Source organism: Chionomys nivalis, chromosome 3 (genome assembly GCF_950005125.1).
Source record: "Chionomys nivalis chromosome 3, mChiNiv1.1, whole genome shotgun sequence".
NCBI lineage: Eukaryota > Metazoa > Chordata > Mammalia > Rodentia > Cricetidae > Chionomys > Chionomys nivalis.
Window position 1 is genome coordinate 119,464,746 of NC_080088.1, and position 23,154 is coordinate 119,487,899.

Consider the following 23,154-nt stretch of genomic DNA (forward strand, 5'->3'; position numbering starts at 1 on the left):
CGGAGGGTGGGGAAGATCTGACAGACTTAGTCTTTCGATTAAGTTTCAAGTGAGCTCTCCTGTTCTTTCTGCTGCTTCGAATTGCATCCCCCCCCCCCCAATGGCTTTTCAGGTAGATCGAAGGTGAGCATTTTTCTACCAAAGGCCACACAGGAAAGACTTGAGGAGCCGCGGGCCCATGGGCTCTGTCACAGGTTTACTCAATCCTGTGGGACTGTTCCAAGGAGAGATCAGCCACCGATGAGAGTAAACACAGGGTGTGGTTGGGTGCCAATAAAACACACTAAAAGTAATTTTGTGCGCACACACGCATGCATCTGTATGTGTCTGTGTGTGTCAGTGTGTGTGGAGATCAGAGAACACCTTTTGGAGGTCCATCCTCTCCTCTTCAGGCTGTGAGGCTGTGAGCGCTTTTACCTGCTGAGTTATCACACTGGCCCCTCTCTTATTTCTTGAGACACTGTCTCACTTTGTAGCTATACGGCTGGCCTGAAGCTTGCTGTCCCCCTGCCTCCACTTCCTGAGTGCCAGGGTTATTGCACCAGGTCCGAGTCTTCCATGCTGTTTTGACTTGGTGCTGGTCACACAGAAATTCTCTGCTTTCCCTTGGTCTAGTCTTCAGACCCTCCGCACCCCAGAGCTCTGCCCCATTCTGGAGGGGAATGTTGAGGTGGACAGGATTTCCCACGCAACCTGGAAGAACTGTGCCATGTTCTTTCTGTACAGTTCCCTGTGGCTGTCCACACTCCCACCCTGCCTATGTAACAGAGTCTCTGTGGAAACTTCCGGAGGTCTAACATGGGGAGGCGCCTGCGGGGGCAAGTCAGGAGGGGACAGGAGGACGTCCACTGTGCCCATGCAGCTCTCCACCTGCCCCTTGTAGTTCCTGTACTATAACCTACAAACACATCTCCCTCGTTCTGCCAGTCACTGAGGAAATTACCGATCCTGAAGTGGGGGTTGCAGGAACCCCAATATGCAACGAGTGAGCCAGAAGCAGAGGGGTCCCCTGGTGCTCACAGCTGCCGGAAGTTTGGGGACCAAGCCCTTGACTTGTGGGTCTGGCGCTGTCTGGAAGTGGTATGGGAAAAGTAGCCAGAAAGCACACACACAACCTGACCACAGGCTGATTAAATCTTAGAGACTGTGGAGACCTTGGGGCGTGGCTGGCCAGGAACCTAATTTCAAACTACCTCAGTTCCTTTACAGCCATTTAAACCGTCTCTGCATGCGACCTTGCCTTTGTGGCTATTAAGGAAATCCTTCAGCATGTACAAACCAGGCACCAATCCAAAGGCTAAGAGTGCCCTCGGCTGGCACCTGAGGTCCACAGCAGGGCTCTCCTCCTCGTTCCCTAATGGCAGTTCCACCACAATGTTTGAAGAATGTCACAACAAACCTTGGTGGCCACGTTACCACGGAACACAGGATTCGGGGTAACCTCAAGCTGTGTCCCCAGGCCACGGTCACTCATTTAGTTCCAGAATAAATGTTTCCTGCTCCCACTGAGGTGAGTGAGGGCAGTGTCTGTGGGACAGTGGGCAGTGTATCAGGCAGTGTCTGTGGTAGCGCTGCTTGCTGACCTGTGGGGACAAGTCCCTCACCTTGTAGGGTTTCTGAGTCTTAACTGGCAAGAGCAGAGTAAAAGAGAATTTGCTTCTCCTGGCGCCTCTCGGTGGTCAGGGGAACTGAGTCATCACTGGAGATGCTGGGAGCCAACAACGGGTTCTCACCCAGGGCAGTAAATGCCCATAACCACTATGCCATCTCTCCAGTCTGCTTTCCATTTCTGTCCTGGGTCGATTGTGGGGATCAACTCAAGGATGTTTTTAAGATGTTCACAAATAAGAGCTGAGGTATGCGGCTCAGGTGGCCCCCAGTTCGATCCCCAGCACCACATAAATCCAGGCCTGTAAATGTCAATTGCAGTGGGATGGGGCGGTCCAGGGGCGGTTGGCTTCGCCAGCATCAGAAAGGATCTGAGTTCTATTCACAACACCACAAAACCAGAAAACTATGGGAAGCCCTGGTCTCTGCTCACTCTGCTGTTGCTATGAGTCTCCGCCTAGTGTTGGCTACAGTCTTGATGTCAGCAAACACCGCTGGTGGCCCTGAGCCAGCCCAGTGTGCACAGGGACTTTGTGTCCCTCATAGAACACATCTTGCTTGGGTTATCTCGTGGTTTACATTAATGGGGCAGAAGTTCCTGGCATATAATGAGACAGGATGCAGTACCAAGCTACTCTGAGCTGTGTGGTGATGGGCACACATGTCTCTCTGTCGGCCTGACTCTCCGCTGCCTACCCTGCATATGATGGTAACGGAACCACAGCACGGCTGCCCTGCATCTACGCACAATGCCTGGCTGGCTTCATTAGGGCAAAACGTTTACTGTAAGGAGGAAAAGATGCAGCGGTGAGAACCTCCTCTCTGTGCAATCCAGCACCATCTACAGCAATGGTGGCACGGAGCCGGGGAATCCTCACAGCATTCTGTAGGGCAGTCCTGACATCTCTGTCCCCGGGGCCCACCGCTGTAGTAGAGCCAAGGCAGATACTCACCAGGTTCATGATGAAGTACAGCTCGATGGAGAGGTACACGATGAAGAAGATGCAGGACCACGGGCTCCGGGAGTAGGAGGGCATCATCACGTCTGGAAAGCTGCATTGCAGAGGCTCACCTCAACGTCTAAGGATGCACCTTGCTGCTGCTCCCCTGCGCTCAAGCTACCCCCTTTCCCTCCACTCAGCCCCGTGTGCACTGCGATGGGGGAGGACCTCGGGAGGAAGGAGACAGCCCCGGGCTGGAGTGGGGCCAGAGCCGGCGGAGGGAGTGGGCCCAGGCTTACTTGGCTGTGGTGAGAAGAACAAACAGGTTGACGATGCTGTTCTCCAAGGTGTTGAAGTACTACAAGGAAAGGATGGGGATGTGTGGACGGCCTGGACAGTCACATCCAGGGTGCCCCTCTCCCCCTTCCTCCTTCAAATACAAAGGGCATCAAAGCAGAGGCGCAGCACCCACGCAGGCCTGCGCTTCGTGAGCTGTGCTGATGAGAGCAGGCTACCAGCTAAAGGGGTGAGGAACTGTTTCCCGGGGTGTCACATGTCCCTGCAGTGAGATCCCCTCCTCCATTCTCTATCAGAATGTTCCAACATTCCAAACCTGATCTTTGCCCATAAGAAGAGGAAAAGGGCGCCCCTCAGCTCTCAGAGAAAGCAGGTCCGAGATGGGGACTCTTGGGAACCAAAAACCTGGCAGGGTGCCCCTCCTAACATGGCCAGGATCCTCCCACCTACCCTGTCTGGCAGAAAAGTCTCCCCATAAAACAAGGGACCAAGACCTATTTACTTACTGGGTCTGAAGGGTTAGTGGAAAATAAGTAGAAACCTAGAATGTGGTAGAAAAAAAGAGACTGAGAGTGGAGTTAAGCGGAGCACCCATGAGTGTGCACAGGAAGTGAGGGCTGGAGGGGAGGCTGGGGAGGACTGCAGCCCTCTGGAGGAAGTCATGCTGCTATATGCAAATCTGCGGACACCTGGGAGTAAGTGTTGGCTCTGTCCGGTCTAGCCATGGAAAAGGGCTGAAAATCTGCATAAATTTTGCATAAAATTGAATTTTAAGATGCAAGGTTTTTATTTATTTTTTAATTTTTTATTTTTTTTTTGATTTTCGAGACAGGGTTTCTCTGTAGCTTTTGGTTCCTGTCCTGGAACTAGCCCTTCTAGACCAGGCTGGCCTCGAACGCACAGAGATCCGCCTGCCTCTGCCTCCCGAGTGCTGGGATTAAAGGCATGTGCCACCACCGCCCAGTGATGCAAGGTTTTTAAACTAATCACATCTGTGGGAAGGATCATAGATGCAGGCTGTGGACAGACTGTCTCTACGCTCAGAGGACATGGCAGCCAGGCCCTGGGCAGGGATGTTACTCCTTCCTTCCTCAGGAACCTCAGAATTATGACCCAGGGAAAACACCCTGCCCCCACAGAGATGACAAACGGAACTGAACAAGAGTGGATGGCAGTGCACATACGTAATCCCAACACTAGGACACTGAGGCAGGACACTCAAAGGCTCTAAGCCAGCCTGGGCTACACACCAAGACCCAGCTGCCCCAGCCCTTCCACCACGTGAGGATGTAGGGGAAGGTGCTGGGTTTGCAGCCTCCAGAGCTGCAAGTAGCTGAGGCCTTTGCTGATGAGCCACTCAGCGCACGGCACTGTGGTACCGCCCCCGGGGGTGCAGCCTTCGTGGCCCGCGCGTGACTGGAGGGACACGGGGCACTCACTTACCCAGGATGGCAAAGATGATCATGAAGAAGAGCAGCAACAGGAGGATGTCCATGAAAGGAGGCAGTGACTGGAAGATCTGGCGCAGGTTGCTGGGGAGAAAGACGGCTAGCTGAAGGGTGGCAGGGGTGGGAGGGGTCATCTGTGCCTTGAGGCGGGGGACACGCTGGTGGAGGTGTGACCTGAACACCACATCCTACTGCACCCAGGAGGCCACCGTGTTTACTCAGCCCTAACACACCTGAAGCCTCCATTCAGTGGGTGACAGGGAGAACCAAGGTAGAAGCTGCCACGTCCACCCAGGGACAGGGCCCTTCAGGGAAGGTACGGCAGGAGGCTGCGTGTGGCCAGGAGGACCAAGGTCACTTTGCATAGGCTGGAGGGTACACATGCAACAAAGGACCACCGCTCATGCCCAGCCATCAGGGGGTCCCTGGCCAAGCGACAGGATGGACTCTCCAAAGAGGGCTTTAATTCTGGGTTGGGTCAGCTCGGGCTCAGGGCTCTGGACTGGGTGGGAGGAGCCTGCAGGACAGGACTGAGAAGTCAGCTTTAGGCCACTGTTGTAGGGCTGGAGAGATTATACACCAAGACAGGGCAGGCCCTCTGCCAGAGTGACGATGCTGTGTTCCTCAGAATACCTACCACCCCCAAGTTGAAGCTAATGTGCTGACACTCGCCCCAGAAGCAGGACTGGGCTGGGGCCAGTCAACTCAGCTCCCGCCCACTCCCCTCCCTGTCAGTCGGGACGGCCAGGCCACCACAGGGGACTATCTGACCGCTGAGCCCCAGGCCTTACCGCCGCACTCCGCCACAGTACCGACAGTCCACCAGGAAAATGCAGCGTAGTGCCCGGGTCACCCGCACGTGGGACGTCTGCCGCACCAGCACCACGATAGCCTCGATGAACTGCACCACCAGGACAGATGTCTGGGATGGGAGGTCAAAGGTGGTTAGCTCCCTGAGCCAGCCTCCAACGTACTGACCCAGCCAACAGGGACCACAGGTGTGACAGGGACCTAGGGGAACACGCTGCAATGGAATGGATAGATATATTACCTTGACCATGGTGCGTTTGTGCCGGACGAATGTGTGGAAGCCCAGCCAGCGCAACTTCATGCAGAGTTCAAACACCACCACCATGAGGGCGAACAGCTCCAGGGTGGCGTGGACCTGCAGTCAGAGAGGTGAAGGCTGTCCTCAGGGAGCCCATCCATGGTACCTCCCCACTCCTGGAACACACACGTACACACACACACTCGTGCACACTCACATACACCAAACCCCAAGATGCCAGACTAGTCCTTGGAGACAGTTTTTTCCAGACAGCTAAGAATAAACTTGACATTCACTAGACAGAAATGTAGACCCACATGGTGTGAAGTCAGAAAGGAGTCCGAGGCTCCACCCGTTCTGGAGAGAACTATGCATGGCTTACACAAATCCCACAAAAGGCATTTGGGAAAGGGAATGGGGTTAAAAAAAAAAGCTGAAAGGTTCCAAATTTAACAGTCACCTATATCTAAGCAGGCTGTCAGGACTGGGGAGATGGCTCAGTGCGGAAAGGCACCTGCCTTGCAGGCCTAGAGACCAGGGTTCTACCCCCTGGATCCCACATACAGAGAGAAAGAGAGCCCACTCCACACGCTGTCCTCTCACCCCATACGTGTGCCATGGCATGAGTGCATGTACACACACACACCACACATGCCGCCGCGTACGTAATTCTTTTAAAAAGAGGGCTATGTGAACACCAAACTCTATAACTATGCTTCCCCATGGGATGGAAGGAGAAGGACCCAGGGAAGACCCTCAGTGGGCCTCTCCCACGCATGACCACAGGATGGCCAGATGTGACAGGCCTCCGTGTGGGTTCTCAAGGCCCCAGCCTATCTGTGGAGTCGCTGGAAACAGAAGGGCGCTTCCTCCCGCTGGGAGCAGGGAACAGCTGAGTCGTCTCTCTTCCCTTCTAGAATGTTCCCCGCTAAGTCCCCTTAGGTGGCGGGCAAGGCTCCATGGCTCCTTTCCCCGGAGCACTCACGTAGATGCCGAGCCGGAGAGCAGGGACAGCGGGTGACTCGCACAGCGACAGCAGCAGCAGGAGCAAGGCTGTGAGCAGCTCCATCAGGTAGAAGAGGTGGTTGTGTGCGAAGAGGTAGGCGGCCAGCGCTCGGGCATCCTTGGGGTGTGTGAAGAACTTGTCGTTGTTCTGGCCTTCCTACAAAGACAGGACAACTTGAGCACGCGATAGGCACGGAGGGGTCATGCTGGAGAGGTGGAGGGGCAGGAAGCGGGGCAGGTCACAGAGGCCAAGACACGGTTCAGGAGAGCCTCGCTGAACGGCCAACCTTTGCATGATGACGGCCAAGAAACGCTGCTTAAATCTGCCAAACTAGAACGTCTCAGAGGTTGTGGAGAAGTACCATCCCTAGGGGGTATATATTCTTAGGCCTGAGCCGGGCGGTGGTGGCGCACGCCTTTAATCCCAGCACTCAGGAGGCAGAGGCAGGTGGATCTCTGGGAGTTCGAGGCCAGCCTGGTCTACAAGAGCTAGTTCCAGGACAGGCTCCAAAGCTACAGAGAGACCCTGTCTCGAAAAACCAAAAAAAAGAAAAAAAAAATTCTTAGGCCTGAAGTAAAGAGCTCACACATAGGCCAAACTAGCAGGCTGGCTTGGCTTTCCAGCCTTCACTGTGGGCACTGACTAAATTCCCTGCTGTCCTTACCAGTGGTGGACAGGACAAGGCTGGAGCTTCCCCAGAGGTGCAGAAGAAAGGAGAAATTTTATCAAACAGTCCTGAGCAACGGTAACAGGAGCAGCCAACGACTACGCCCAACAAGACTAGGGTTGCCCTGGAGAGCCTGCTGCACTCTATCTACACAGCTCCTTGCTTAGGGCTCTCCAATGTGGGAGATGCAGCACCCCAATAACAACCTTGGTCATACTCCAGGATGCTGCTCAGTGTCCTACGACATACAAAGCCCCACAGGATGAACGATGTACTGCAGATGCCACCATACGGAGGCTGGGACCGCACTCACTCACACCTCAACTGCCCGGTGGTTCAGCGTCCCAGAGCAAAGGACAGGTGAGACTCCTACATCCAAGAAGGCAGTGGGACAGCAATCGTCCCCATGGCCTTCTTCCCCTTCTGAGGAGGCCTTGGCTGTAGCTGACAGGGTCACTTCCTGGACGCTGGAAGCCTGCTATCCTCATCAGCAACAGAAGAAAAACCGCAGGCCAGACAGAGGAAGCAGGGTCGTGCCCAGGGGATGACGAAAGGCCCTGTAGTCTGTGCAGGGCGGTATCTCCCACCATCTCTGTGGAGAAGGTCAGGAAGCCTCTGCTTTAAATTACTAGACTGTGCAGTTCTGGTGCAATTGCTAAGGGAAGGTGTAGCTAGAGAGCCTGACAGGAGGCTCAGCTGTGAACCCAGGGGATGGGGTGTTGATTCCCAACAGCAAAGACGGCCCGAGAATCCACATCATAGGACCTAACGCAGCTCCCAAAGAGAGCTCTGGGCTTGTGCACAGACTGTCCACCCCAGCCAGGCCTCTGTTCTCTGTTCGCTCCAGCATGCCAGAACCTCGAAGGTCACGGCACCCAAGGGTGAGTGAGAAAGTTAACAGGCAAATGTGAGAAGAGGAAGCTCCCAGTAGCAGACACCCTCGATACAGCCAGGGCTGCAACCCACATATACCAGAGAGCTGAACTGGGAGTGCAGAGCTGGCCCTGACCCCAGCCGGACAGCCCTCCAACACAGACTGGAATCCTAGGATCTGAGTTCTGCTGTGCTCTTTACTGTGAAAAGCTGATGCTGGGTCAGGCGAGATGGCATGGTGGGTAGAGGTACGTGCTGCCAAGCCTGATGGCCGAGTTCAAGCCACAGGGCCAGTATGGTAGAAGGAAACCAATTCCTCGCATGTTGTCTTCTTATCACCACATGCGTACCCGTTACAACGTACCCCGTCACACGCGTACCCTATCACACACATACCCTGTCACACGCGTACCATGTCACACACATACCCCCATCACAACGTATCCTGTCACATGTGTACCCCATCACACGCGTAATCTCATCACACGTCTACCCCGCCACACACATACCCCGTCATATGCGTACCCATCACACGCATACCCCCTCACACACATACCCCGTCACACACGTACTCCCGGCATACACATACCCCCGGCACACATGCTATTCCAACACAATAAACATAAAAAAAAATAAAAATCATTAAACTGATGTCTTAGCCAGGTGTAGTTGCATCATACACTTTGAATTCTAGCACTTGGGAGGCAAAGGCAGGTGGATCTCTATGAGTTCTAGACAAGCCTGGTCTACATAGGGAGTTCTGGGAAAGCCAGGGCTCCATAGAGAGACCCTGTCTCAAAACAAAAGCAACAACAAAAAGATATCTTTAAAAAAATGTTCTCTATATGAGGACTCATCTTTAAAAAAAAATGTTCTCTATATGAGGACTCATCTTTAAAAAAAAAATGTTCTCGGGGGCTGGAGAGATGGCTCAGCGGTTAAGAGCGCTGACTGTTCTTCTAGAGGTCCCGAGTTCAATTCCCAGCACCCACATGGTGGCTCACAACCAACTATAATGAGATCTGGTGCCCTCTTCTGGCCTACAGGCAGGATACTGTATAAATAAATAAATAAATAAATAAATAAATAAATAAATAAATAAATCTTTAAAAAAAGAAGTCAGGTGTTATTATTATTTTTTTTAATATTTTTTTAATATTTATTTATTTTATTATGTATATAGTATTCTGTGTGTATGCGTGCAGACCAGAAGAGGGCACCAGACCTCATTACAGATGGTTGTGAGCCACCATGTGGTTGCTGGGAGTTGAACTCAGGACCTTTGGAAGAGCAGGCAATGCTCTTAACCACTGAGCCATCTCTCCAGCCCAGGTGTTATTATTTTTAAAAAAAAATGTTCTCTACATGAGGAATCTAGATTTAACCACATATACTCACTATGAAGACCAGGCAGGCCCCAAACTTGTGCTGATCCTCCTGCCTCAGTTTCAGCCACCACTGCTGGCCTGAAACCCATTATTAGGTTTGTCTTAGTTAGGGTTCTATTGCTGTAAAGAGACACCATGACCACAGAAAGTCTTATACAGGAAAACGTTTAATTGGGGTGGCTTGTTTACAGTTCAGAGGTTCAACCCATTATTGTCATGGTGGACATGGTGGCGCACAGGCAGACACAGTGCTGGAGACGTAGCTGAGAGTGTTGTATCCTGACTCACAGGCAACAAGAGCTCTGAACCACTGGGCGTGGCTTGAGCATCTGTGAGACCTCAAAGTCACACACCTCTAGCAAGGCCACACTCCTAATCCTACACTCCCTTTGGGGGCTATTTCCTTCCAAATCTCCACTAGGTTTGAGTCTAGGACTTTCTGTTGGCTAGTCAACTGCTATCCCTTGGTCTACAACCCCAGGGTTTAAGGGATGGACGTCAGTTTGCCAGGCTTGAGCTACAAGCACCTTTACCTTCTGAGCCATCTCGCTGGCCCTTAATTTCCAAAAAGATACCTTCCTTTGTAAAATAATTCAAATAACGTAGGCTTCTGAGGAAGTAAGAATGCCACCAGCAAGCAATTACCCTTTCATCTGTGTGTGTGCTATGTGGAGGCCAGAGGTCAAGGCACCCATCTTGGATTTTTGTTCTTGTATTTTTGGAATCTTTCAGTCTTTCACTGGCCTGGAGCTCACGAGTAGGCTAGGCTGGCCAGCAGCCTCACGACCCACTTGTCTCTGCCTCCCCAGGGCTGGAATTACAATCAAGTCCTTGGGATCTGAATTCGGGTCCTCATTTGTGCGGCAAGCACTTGACTGACCTCTCTCCCCAAGCCTACACTGACTCTTTACATAAACAAGTTTTCAGATGTGTGTATGACTCTATGTGTATGTATGTACATATGCACGCACACACATACAGATGCACACATAAACACACACACGTGTATACACACATACATATACACACACATGTACTCACACACATATGCATGTACACACATACAGACACACATAAATACACACGCGTATACACATGCACACACATACAGATACACACGTAAATACACACATACATATACACACGTGGATACACATACATATATACACATGCGCTCATACACACATATGCACGTACACATATATACACACGCACTCACATATACGCATATGCATGCATATACACACTCGTGTGCACAACACAGACATAAATGCAGACATGTGCACACACTACTATATGCAGGTAAGTGCAGCTTTAGCTGTGTGATCAGCTTTGTTGAACATCTCCCTGCTGAACTGACACTGTGCAGAAATCAACAGCCATGTTGGACTAGAACCGTTAAACAGAATTCTTCTCCATCTGCACAAGGTAATTGACAAGTAAGGTCTCATTTATGGTAAGGTCTCATAGAGTAGAATTCTCTGCATAAACAAGACCCGATGTGGCATACACACTTGAAACCCCAGCACTCCTTAGTCAGAGGCAGGCAGGGCTTGAGAAGTTTGAAGCTAGCCAGGTCTACATATAAGAAGTTTCAGGGCAGCCAGGACTACACAGTGAGACCCAGTTTCTTAAACAAAAGGGAAGACATTATGTTTTCTGAGACTATCTGAATTTATGTCAACAAACATGCAATAGCTTTATAGAAAAGTACTGCTTTAAAACAAATTCCCAAACATTGCCAGGTGTGATGGCCCATGCCCTTGAGCCCAGCACTCAGGAGGCAGAGGCAGGAGGGTCTCTGTGAGTTACGAAACTGCATAAAGTGACCCTTTCTCAAAAAAACAAAAAAGAAAAGAAAAAGAAAAATCCCAACAAGCACAACGATCAGGCCTGACAGCGGCAGAACAGTACATGAAAAGAGCAGACCGAGGAGGTCGCCCCACTGCGTGAACACTCCCTCCCCTGCTACAATACAAGGTACATAAGATTCCCTGAGAGCTGGGTCTGTGTATGTGGTCCTGGGAAGACAGAGAGGAAAGAATGGAGACCCGCCTGCTGCAAGCATAGCCACAAACAGGGCTCTGAGGAGGGACAGGAACACACTCCTGTTCTAGTCTGGAGCAGGGACAGGCAGGCAGACCAGCAGCCTTCTGAACATGCCCCACCCTCACCCCCAGGCGCCAACCCAGTCGCACTCACCTGGAGGTAGATTGCTGCCTCTTGATAATTCATCTCCCAGTTGTGTCCAGGGGGACTGGAGGGGGACTGGTCGACCTGGGAGACCAGACTGGGAACCTGGGAGTCCTGGATGCTGCGGCTGCCCCCATCTGCATGGGGAGAGGGCAGAGACTTCCTTAGAACCCAGGCTGAAGATAACAGACAACTGCTCAGCACAAGGTCACTCTGTCAGCGCTAACCTGTGCTGCTAGCAACACGCATCAGGGTAGCTGATCAAAAATGTCTTCTTTCTCTTAAAAAAGAAAGAAGAAAGTGCCAGCAAGATGACTCAGCAGATGAAGGTGCTTGCCACCAAGCCTGATGACCTGAGTTCAACCCCCAGCACGCACGTGGTGGAAGGAATACAGATGCCTTTAAGTTGTTCCCTGACCTCCATACGTGCATGGGCACGCCAACCCTCTCCTATAAATAAATGAATGTATTTCTTTTAAAAAAAGAAAAAAGCACAAAAGAGCAGAGGGAGTGGGGGAGGGAACAGCTAAACCTACACATGTCTACATATCTTTAGAAAAAGACATGCAGGGAAGAAAAGAAAGGAACCGGCTGCTTGTGAGGGGTAAGGGCTGCAGGCTCACTGTGTAGACTTTTGACTTTTGGAAACATGGGGAGATCTTGCTCAGTCAAACATTTAACCAAAGTGGATCCCCCCTCCCCGCCCACCTCTTCCAGGGCCTTGTCCTGCTTTGTCTCGGCAGACTGCCCTCTCCCAGCCTCAGCCACGCTGTTTGGCTTGGACAGAGCCAGCCCTGGCTAAAAGCAGCTGACCCGAGCTTGCCAGCAGAGCCAGGGATCGTGGGGGGCGAGCACTGGAGCCAGCCAACTGGAGCCGCATTTGGCACTTGTCCTGGGTCAGCTGGGAGAGAGGGGCTCTTTCTGTCCTCTGCCTGCACTAGAAGGACGTCAACAGGACCCTTGACTGAGCATGTTCCCACGGCTTGTCACAATCCGTAGTCTCTCCTGATACACATGGTGAATTTGAGCACTGGGCAATGAGTCCGCCTGATTAATCTACTGAGAAGAAGGGAATCTATGACAGTCTGGTACCCCACAACCCACACTGCAAACGAGGTTTCCAGAGGAGGAGACCAGAGTTTAGACACTGCCGTTTGCACGGGTGATGGAAACAAAGCAGATGTGCGGTACAGGTAGCCACACTGGCTGGGACAGAGGGGCCAGGTCTGCGGGGCCACTGGGTATGGCCATCCACAAGGATGTCCCCACGAATTTATAAAAACACAGAGGGGACTATTGACACTCACTAAAATGCGCATGTTTTAAAGCGTACGGCTTGACAATTATGTTTTTTGGTAGTGTCAGGGATGGAACCCGGGACCCTGTGGGTGCTCTATCGCTGAGCTATACCCTCAGCCCAACCAGGCGTTGTGTCTGCACAAGTGTGAAAGCAACAGCTGCTGGGCCTGGCGACACAGGCCTGGGGTCCCAGCTATCTGACACAGGAAGGCAGGACGATTTTGAATTCAAAGCCTGTCTGGATTGTAGAGTGAGTGCAAGTCCACCCAGACTGGTGAGATGGCTCAGAGGGTTAAGGGTCTTGTCAAGTCTGATGACCTGAGCTTGACCCCCGGATCCACGTGAATGAAGTAGAGAACTGACTCCCATGGTTGTCCTCTGACTCCCCCACGTGCACAGACAGACACAGTAAACAATTAAATATTAAAAATAGGCCAAGTATGATGGCACATGCCTTCAGTCACAGTACTGGAGAGGTCTGGAGGCAGATGGATCTCTTTAAGGTTAAGGCCAGCCTGGTCTATATAACAACTTCTAAGTCAGCCAGCATTACATAGCAAGACCTTGTCTCCCCATAAACAAACAAACAAACAAACAAAAAAATCAGACAAACAAAAAACCCAACACACATTCATTAGTTAAATAAATAATGAATGAATGAACGAATGACTCAAACGTGAAAGTGGGCCAGAGACACGACACATTCAGAAAACAGAGCATAGCGTGCATAGCGTGCATAGCGTGCACGAGACCCTGAGGTCATCAACTCCTAGCACATAAAAACTGAACTAAAAAGATAAATAAATGAAGCCCAAAGTGGTGGTGCGCATCTTTAATTCCAGTACTTAGGACGCAGAGGCAGGTGGATCTCTGTAAGTTCGGGACCACCCTGGTCTACAGAGCAAGTTCCAGGACAGAAAGGGCTACACAGAGAAACACTGTCTTGAAAAATCAGCAATACACAATAAGAAATCAATAAAAAGGACCCAGAGCCATCACTTCCCCTGCCTCCTGTCCTTCCCGCATGACCACTCAGCTGCTGCGCCTGATCACTCTGTGTGTCTTAGAATCTGAAGACATCGTCCAGTCTACACAGGCGTCTGCCTCCTCTCGCCGTAATTATCCTGAATGAATCTGCATTGTGTCATGTGTCAGTCAGCGCTGCGCTACTAAGCGCATTCCATCCTCAACTGTGCCCCCAAGTGCCCGCGGTGTCCCTCCCGACATCCACGGGCAGACCAGGCTTGCTGTGGGGAGTGCGCTCTCATCCCTTTGGAGTAAATAAATACCTAGCGCTCAGGTGACAGGTCACAGGTTTAACTTCTCAGGCTGGGTGCAGTGGCCGGATGCAATCCCAGCACTGGGGACTGGGACAGGAGGATCACGGCAAGCGTGGGCTACAGTGAGATCCTGCCTCAAAAAGAACTCACTGAACAAATTCAACCAATCATACCTCTCTCCATTCCCATGGCTGCCGGAGCCTTCCATGTTTGTGGACCCTCACCAACCAGTAGGTGTGTGTCAAGGCTGCATTTTAGGCTCAGAGCTTCAAACCAGCAGATCCCCAATGCTGAGTTCCATCGCTCACATCTAAGACCTCCCGACATCCCACCACGTCACACCCCAATCCCACGGTGGGGACGGAACTCAGGGACCCCAGCACACCAGGCAAGTGCTCCTCCTTGGGGCCACATCCTCGGCGCCCCCACAGCTTCCCGACAGCCCTGCGCATGACAGTGTCTAAATACCGGGCTCCTCCTATAGATACCTTGTAAGGTGCGGTCGTGGAGGACCAGACTGTCTGATTCATTTCTTCCTGTCCAACCCAGACGCCTTGTTCCTCTGCTGGTCACAGCTCTGAAGCAAGTCTCATGTGCACATGTGCGTGTATGTGTGTGTACGTGTGTGTGTGACCGTGCTGGTGTGCACAGTACGCAGGCAGGAAACTCCTGACAGGAGGGACAGTGCCAATGGAACAAACAGGGACGGAAGGACACAGCATCACTTCGAGCTCTGCACACTGACAGAGTCCCGAGACACAAGAACCCTATAGGGTGCGTCCTGTTACAAATGTGTCTCTGGGAGAGGCTGAGCCAGGATGTGGGCCCTGGCGGTAGGGCCCCAGAGGGATGCACTGGTCACTCTGCTGCAGGTGTGGGCATCCTTGGGAAGCTCCACCTACCCATGTCTCTCTGCTATATAAGATCCTCCACGGGCCCAGTCTAAGGAGAAAACCATGTCCCAACGTGTACAAAGTCTTCACAGGCAGGAAATGCATCAGTCATGGATGGCAGCTGCTCATCCACAGCACCAAGGGGCTCTGCAGAGGGAGGTGACAGTGGTACCGCAGAGGCAACATGTCACCACCCTACAGCTACAGACTACATATGTCTAGAAGGGACAGTGGGGGCAGATGTGTACAGTGAGGCCTCGGGACTTGGGAACAACTGGCAGAGACTACGTAAAATATCAAGTCAGTGCTGAGCTCTACGTCAATTTGGGCACATGCGTGTTTTATTTTATCCCAGAAATGAACTGTGACTTGGAACTAACCGTTGCTCACGAATGCACACCCAGCACTGCCTTGCTCACAGGGCAAATGTCTCCATGCAGAGGACAAATCCCCTGGAGGCACCTGGAGAGCCTGTGCTCCACCCTCTGTGGGAGCACCTGCAGAGGCAGCCAGTACCCCCAACAAAGGGCCTCTGGAGGAGCCTCTGAAACAACTGCCCACCAATGCTGGAGCAAAGAGGAGATTCAACGCCACCCGGGAGAAGAGGCTGACCCATCTGAGTGTGCGACTGGGGGCATCAGTGACTTCACAGGTAGGCAGCAATTGCCACAGGCAGGGCTGAGGATGTGGCTCAGCTGATAGAGTGTTTGCCTAGCGTGTTCAGAGACCCAGGTTCAATTCCCAGCACTACACATATCTATAAATCAAACCTGGGCATGGTAGCACACACATGCAATCCCAGTACTTAGGAGGTTGAGACAGGAGGATCCGAGTTCAAGGTCACCCTCCCCTAAAGTTTGTGACCAGCTTGAGATTCCTAAGATGGCCAAAAACAAAAACAAACAAACAAACAAACAAAAAAACACAAACCAACTACCTAATCAACAAAAGTAGGCAGGCAGATGCAGGTGGCTTGTGGAACAACCCCAAACTCAGGAGCTGAGGGGTCAGCAGCTCTTGGACTGTGTGTCAGGAACCGAGGCCTTCCACCAACACTGCCTAGCTAAGCTGCACTGCCCCAACACGACAAGAACACTGTCATCATCCAGGAGATGAACCTCGGCTCACCAACCTATCCGGACACCACTCAGCTTGTATGGGAACGACAAACACTCACAGGGCGAGGCTTGTGCACCAGGCACATCACCAGGACAGGATGGCTTCTCCCTTACTAGGGGGAGCACCTTTGGGCTGCTCCAGCCGACACCAAGTTCAGATGTGAGTAAATCTGCCTGGATTCTTGGGATCTGCCCCAGAGGACCATGGGCTGGCTGTGAAGAGGCAGAATAGGGACGCTGAGAGTGTACTGTCCTTGGTCTGGGAATGCAGAGGAAACGGCTGAATCAACACAGGCAGGAGGGGCCTGAGGAAGTGGACACGCCCCACCCCAGGATCAAAAAGATTCCCCACAGATTCCTGCCTCAGACTCTCCCTTCTCCAGCCACTACCACAATGCAAATGAGCACCAGGTACTATACAAAATAGGTACAATTATGTCAAGTTAATTGTCCTTTTAATCTCACTTCTCACTGACGCTTCTGCTTTGCCACTGCTGGAGCCATCTCTGCCCTGGACCAACCCAACCCCTTCCAGGGTCTTGTCCGTTTACTGTCCTGCCCTATGGGCCTTTTCTATACCAGAGAAATCCACTGTGAGTTTGTGTGTCTATGTGTGTGTGTGTGTGCATGCGTGTGTCTCTGTGTGTGTATGTGTGTTGTCTGTGTGCCTTTGTGCATGTGCGTGTCTGTGTGTGTATATCTATGTGTATCTGTGTCTGTAGGTCTCTGTGTATGTATGTGTGTGTCTATGTGCATCTGTGTCTGCATGTCTCTGTGTATGCCTGTGTGTAAGCTTATGTGTATGGTGTATCTCTGTGCGTATGTTTGCGTTTATGTGTGTGCGTGTGCACATGCGTGTATATGTGTGTGTGTGTTAACTTCCCAGTTCAGCATAACCACTCCAAGAACACTAAGGGGAGACAGCTCAGCTGGTAAAGTGCTTGTGGCCTAAACACAGAGACCCTCACTCAGATCCCCAGCTGCATATGGTGGGGCTAGAACACCAGCGCTGAGAGGGGGAGTTAGGTGGGTCCTGGGAGCGGCTCCCTGGCCAACTGGGAGCCTCAGGTTCAGTGAGAGACCCTGTCTCAAATAAGACTTTGGAATACAACCTCAGGCCTCCACATATGCATGCATGGGCATGTGTACCCACCCCACATGCATACACATCTCTCTCTCTCTCTCTCTCTCTCTCTCTCTCTCTCTCTCTCTCTCTCTCTCTCTCTCTCACACACACACACACACACACACACACGCGCGTGCGTGCACACACACACACACACACGAAAACTAAGCTATTGGTTTTCTGCCTCAAAGACACCACAGTGTCGGCCTTCCTGGGAAGCCCTAAGCATTTACCCCCTCAATACGCACTCCAATCACAAATGCCCCTCGTGTCTCATTCCATCTACCCCTTCTCCACCACTCTGGCTCCCTAGTTGGTCTGGAGCTTTGGGCCTGAGAGACCTTTAGGCAATCGGCTTTCTCAGGTCTTTCAACTTCCCACCCTCATGCTGCCTCAGGACAGACTCTGCCCTGGGCTCCCCTGCAAAGTCCCATGGTCATTTGTCTCTGACCTCTGACCTCAATGGCCCAGTGAACGCTCAGAACCTGGCATGCCTGCCTGCTCCCCAGGGACACAGACCTTTGTCACGGTCACTGGGGTGTTCCCGGAGCCCAGGGCATAAGGGATAAACAAGTCTGCAGAACTAAAGTGACATCAAGGATCTCTCCCTGAAGATCATACATTCCCACAGAGCACCCGACTGTGGACGGCCAGAGGCCGAGGACACAGCGCCAGGTGCAGGACCTGGCGGTGTTTACCCACAGTGCAGTAGGCAGCACCTGGAGTGTGAAGGGGCACAACATGATCCCTCTGTATCTAAGAGCGATCAAGACAGACCCTTCTGAAGGCACAGAAAAGACACGCAGTTCCCATGTCTGGGTGGGCAGCTGAGTGTTTCCTCCCACCGCGTGCCAACCATTCAGCCCTTCACCGTGGAGAACGCGACACAGAACTTGGCAAGGCCCGGGACCTGTTAGTGGCTCTCACACAGGAAGGGGGCTAAAAGGCTCTGAGCTACCTGGGTCACTGAAGGGCTTTTCAGGGAAGCCACAGGTGATTTCATAAAGCTTCCTTCTGCCCATGCAGGTGGCTGAGCAGGAAATTTAGGGATTACAGAAAGGTCGTAAGTGGTGGGCAGGGAGCCACTGGTCCTCCCAGCCCTTTCATGTGGAGGTTTTGGTCGCTCCAGATCCAAAAGCTTTTGCAGTCTGAGCTGCAACTCCCTGCCTGTGCCTGAGGCTGGAGTCACTCCAGCTCCTAAGGGCCCATTGTCCCTTCTCTGAGCTGTGCTCAGGGGCTCGGCAGCGTTCCAGAGGGACAGGACAATTAGGGGCCCCACCAAAGGGCAGATGGGATATGTCCACCCTGAGAGTGTGGAACAACAGGTCCGCCAGCTCACAGGAAGCACTGCATGATCTAGTCCCTGACCCCACTGACCACTGGCACCCAACTACCGTGGTGACAAGACCTGCCCAGCCTCTTCCATGGGGCTTCTCGTGTGAACTACATAACAGGTCTCCAGGTGAAAGAGCTGGCCTCACCCAACATCACACTGGATGCAGCCCCTCATCACAGATTGCTGCGACAGGCCCTCTCAAACTCAGGCCGTCAAAGACCCCACCAGCATCCTCCCTCAGACTTTGGTATTGTCCCTGCCTGGAGCATGAAAGCACCTCCAGATGACCTGCATGGCCAGGAGCAAGGCATACCACAGGAGGCACCACGAAGGGGCCAAGATGACATCCGCAGGGGACGGTCACGGGGCTGGCCTTCCCCAGTTTCCTCCGAAGACAACAGCTGGCCTTGGCCTCTGCGGTTCCGCTTGTCGGGGAGGCAGGGTCCCAACAGGCAGCAGAAGTGCAGTCCCCCTGGCTCCGGCACCCAGAGCTTGGAACAAGCCAGAGGAGGAGAGGCTCAGGGACACACTCAGGCACTGGGAGGTCGGCATCTAAGCCTAGGGGAACGTTCCCTAGAAGTAAACAGTGTGTTCTCTACTGCCAGTGTCCTGGGCAGGGCACTTTTTTGAAAATCAGGCTGAGCGGACAGACATGACCTTGACCACTAAAGAGCTGTGTGGTCCCCTCCCCGGAACTCCTCCCTCAGCCCTGGCCAAGAGCCCAGGGACATGACCACAAAGTTATTAGAGAACGGAGAACGGAGAAGGAATGAAAAACAGCAGGACACAAAACAACCACCCAGACTCTGACAGAACATGGACCGCCTCCATCCGAGACGCAGACAGCCCGGGATGACCCATGTGCACAGATGGCTAGGCCGTCTCTACACTGATGTAAGGGGCCCAGCCGCTCCCTGCAAACAGCTGGCTGCTTTGCATGCAGCCTCCGAAATGGCCCTGCAGGGACTCTGAGGATTCTGCTCGCCGGAGCACAGCACGATGCAGCATCCTGGTGCAGTGGATAAATAGAAATGGCTTCCATATGCCAGCCATAAAGCTGGGGAAGAGAGGCAAGGGAGGGAGAAGGGTAAGGGAGTGGATGGGCAGGAGGGGCAACCCGGTCACTGCTGGCCTTGAGGCCTGGAGAGGTAGCTTTGGGTAAAAAGCCTGGGTGGGAGCTCTGCTCCCAAAGGCAGCAGTGAGCGGCTTGGCCCAATGCAAGAGTTCAGAGCAGCATGGTGCTGGGAAGTCCACAACATTCTGCCTTTCCAACTGCCCTCAGCTCAAACTCTTAAACACACACCCAGCGCCCATGTCCTCCGAGGTTCAAGAAAACCCCTGCCATGTGCCTCTCTTTCAATCATTGGTATTCCTCCTCCATGGAGCCTCAGTTTCTCCACCATGCACTGGGACCCATGTCAGCTGTGCTCTGGACACAGCAGAAATAAATGCAATGCCCAGAAAGCACCCGGAGCTCTCTGGAAACCGGAGCTCACCAGAATGACAACGAGCAGTCACGAGCTGCTTGCCAGTTGTCACTGAGAGGAAAAACAAAGGAGAATGCTGCTGGGGGTGTCTGCAGGGATGGCGGGCTTTGCTGCTCCTGTGCAGAGTGGCAGGGTGGCACTTCAAGGACTCCCTGATGGAAAGTGAGCAGGAAGGAGGCAAAGGTGGAGAAGCCAGGAGGCACGCAGTTCTTCCAAGCTCTACTCTCTGGTAATTGGCTGTGAGACGGGGCGGGGAGTGCACCGGGGGTCAGCTCGTGTAGTGAAGGCACACCCAGGCACACACGCTGGCCTCTAGGAAGGTCAAGCTGGCCCAGGGCCTTCCTAGTTCAATGGCTGGCACTAACTCAATGCCTGTCCTGCCAAAGGCTTACTAGGGCCCGAGGAGGAACAGAAGGCACCGCAGGACGGCTCACCGGTCAAGCGCTGTTTTAGAAGAAATCCTGGCTCAGAAATGGTCAGGATAAAGCCGTGTGCCAGCTCTAACTCTGATTTCAGCCACCTGACCGGGACTTGTGTGGCAAATCCAAAGGGATTCATCCATGCAGCCTGCCCTGCCAGGTCTCGGCAGGCAAAGAGCCAGAAGGCTGCAAACAATAACCGAGAAAGGGAAAGAAGGCAGGAGGGAGCAGGACAGAAACAGCTGGCCCTGGGAAGTCTGGAAGGAGAGGGGAGGAGTATGGGCAGATGGTGTGTGTGTGTGTGTGTGTGTGTGTGTGTGTGTAGGGGGGGCTGAGAAAGGAGACCAAGGGTGTCATTGGCACTGCAGGTGGTACTGCCTGGAGTGTTCACTCCCCAAAACCACAAAAGAGGAGGGACTAGCCATGTCTATAATGCTAGCACTTGGAAGACAGAGAAGCAGCACATTCTAGAACGTGTGTGTGTCCGCGTGTGTTTGTGCATGTTCAGGTGTAGAGTGGGGAGCCCAGGCTAGAAGCATAAGCAGGCAGCAAGTGAGAGGTAGGTGGACTTGGAAAGCTCAGAGGGTTCTGAAATCCAGAAGCTTAAAGAGTCACAAAGAGGTAAGGCTGAGGCAGGGGACTGACAACAGTGAAGGTGACCATCCAAACTGGAGCTCCTCCGGACCACGCTTTGTTCTAAGGATGCCCCCCAGGAGCTGGACTCTGCTGTTATGCCGCCGTCCACAGAATGGGGGCGCTATGTGTCACACAGTGGGTCCCTACGCTCATCAGCACCTCATGTACTCCTAGTACTGACTGGGCACCTGGCTTGCAGGGTGCTCAGAACATCTCAGACGTATAAGGGCTCAAAGACACACATGTGCACATGCACACACATACATGCTACTCGATTTGCTGCTCCTTGGTGGACACCCCAGCATCTATACAGACATCTGGCCATGGTTACTTGGAAGCACCTGAAGTACTGTGAACCCCACTTCAGGGACTGGAACTCTTTGGGCCCCTACAGGAGGCCAGCAGACAGCCCATATTCAGAGGACAGAACTGACTCAAATTCAACCAGTACAGGGTTGTAGCTGGGCCCTGTCTGAGGCTACCAGGATCATTTGCCAGCAGGGCTGCCTGGACCCAGTTCTGTGAATGCTGCGCCTGCAGTGTCAGGGGCTGGGGCTGCTGCAAGCCACTTTGTTCAGAAAAAAAGGCCGTCGGGGCACAGGTACCTGCAGAAAGTGATATTAAGAGGAAGTCTACGTATGTCCTAAAAGACCTAGATATCCCGGCACAATGGGCACACCACGTCTCCAGGGAGCTGAAACCCTGGGTGGTCAGTGACCAGGCCTGAGCTGAGGTCTCTTTCCTGCTGCCTCAGTCTAGTAGGATGGCAGCCTGAAGAGACATTATAGAGACCAGCTCTGGAGGCCTGGAAGGGAGCTCCTGACAGTCCAGGTGGTGGGCGGAGGGATGGGGTGGGCATCTATCTTCAGACTCAGATACCTGTCTAGAGTGCACAGTAGAGTAGGGGGTGTCCAGGAAGTTAACTATCCTCAGACTCAGATACCTGTCTACAGTGCACAGGGGTGGGGAGTAGGGGGCGTCCAGGAAGTTAACTATCCTCAGACTCAGATACCTGTCTACAGTGCACAGGGGTGGGGAGTAGGGGGCGTCCAGGAAGTTAACTATCCTCAGACTCAGATACCTGTCTACAGTGCACAGGGGTGGGGAGTAGGGGGCGTTCAGGAAGTTAACTATCCTCAGACTCAGATACCTGTCTACAGTGCACAGGGGTGGGGAGTAGGGGGCGTCCAGGAAGTTAACTATCCTCAGACTCAGATACCTGTCTAGAGTACACAGGGGTGGGGAGTACGGGGGTTGGGAGGGCGTCCAGAAAGTTAGCTATCCTCATATGCTCAGCCCGGAACGCTGGAGTCAGAAAACTGGCTCCCAATCCCTAAGAGGAAGTCCGAATTCAGAATGAGGAAGAGCTGGACTCTGGGAGAGAGACCTTCCTCTGTGACTCAGGGCTCAAGAGGGCAACACCTGCAGTGTGGCCACATTGTTGATGACGGAATCCTGACATTTTGTTACTAAGTTTCCGCCCCTCCCTGCTGACTGGATAGCAGAGAGAATCTCCCGTTTAATCTTTACACAGTCTCTGACTTAGCTGTTCAGTAACACTGTCTCACAGATGAAGAAATTGAGGCTCAGCACAAAAAATGCTTAGAGCTTTGTTCTAAGGGGTTCGGCTGGCACATCAACTTCCTTCCTTTGCTGAAGAAGCCTGCACAACTGAGGAAACATTAAAAGCCCAGACTTGTCTGTGGCCACCCTAGCCCTCCGCACACAGATTCCTATAGCCTAAGAATTTTCCAGGCTCCGCAGCCCCTCCACATTCTGGGACAATGCTCAGTCTCCAGATAGAAATGAAGGGAAAGCCCACTATGTAACAGACTGAAATGGCCGACTGGCCTAGAGGCCGAGTGGCTTCAATACTAATAAAACCCAAGCCTTGGTGAGGTTCCAGGTCCGCTTCAGGGTCTGCATGACGACCGTGATCACAAATGACGAGGCAGGCCAGCCAAGTGTGAACAGCCGAGCTCGTGAGAAGAAGGGGCCCTTGAGAGCCACAGAGGGAAGATATCACGCTCGCTGCTGACCACCCACAAGTGCGAGCCGATGCAGTCGGTGGCCTGGAGCGGCTCCAGGCCA

At 52.8% G+C, this 23,154-nt stretch overlaps 1 protein-coding gene across 5 annotated transcripts in view; it reads right to left on the reverse strand.

Annotated features, from left to right (window-relative positions):
* The window catches only part of Tpcn1 (two pore segment channel 1), a 58,079-nt gene that overhangs the window by 17,001 nt on the left and 17,924 nt on the right, over nt 1–23,154 (reverse strand). For 3 of the 5 annotated variants that reach the window (XM_057764553.1, XM_057764552.1, XM_057764556.1), the window contains exons 3-10: nt 11,479–11,606; nt 6,328–6,504; nt 5,346–5,459; nt 5,086–5,216; nt 4,290–4,378; nt 3,353–3,387; nt 2,849–2,907; nt 2,562–2,661 (exon numbers count right to left, since the gene is read on the reverse strand). In XM_057764553.1, the coding sequence (XP_057620536.1) occupies nt 2,562–2,661; nt 2,849–2,907; nt 3,353–3,387; nt 4,290–4,378; nt 5,086–5,216; nt 5,346–5,459; nt 6,328–6,504; nt 11,479–11,606 (833 nt within the window). Of the gene's footprint in view, nt 1–2,561; nt 2,662–2,848; nt 2,908–3,352; nt 3,388–4,289; nt 4,379–5,085; nt 5,217–5,345; nt 5,460–6,327; nt 6,505–11,478; nt 11,607–11,696; nt 11,822–18,834; nt 19,130–23,154 lie in introns of those variants that run through there. The other 2 variants (XM_057764554.1, XM_057764555.1) reach the window with 2 other exon arrangements.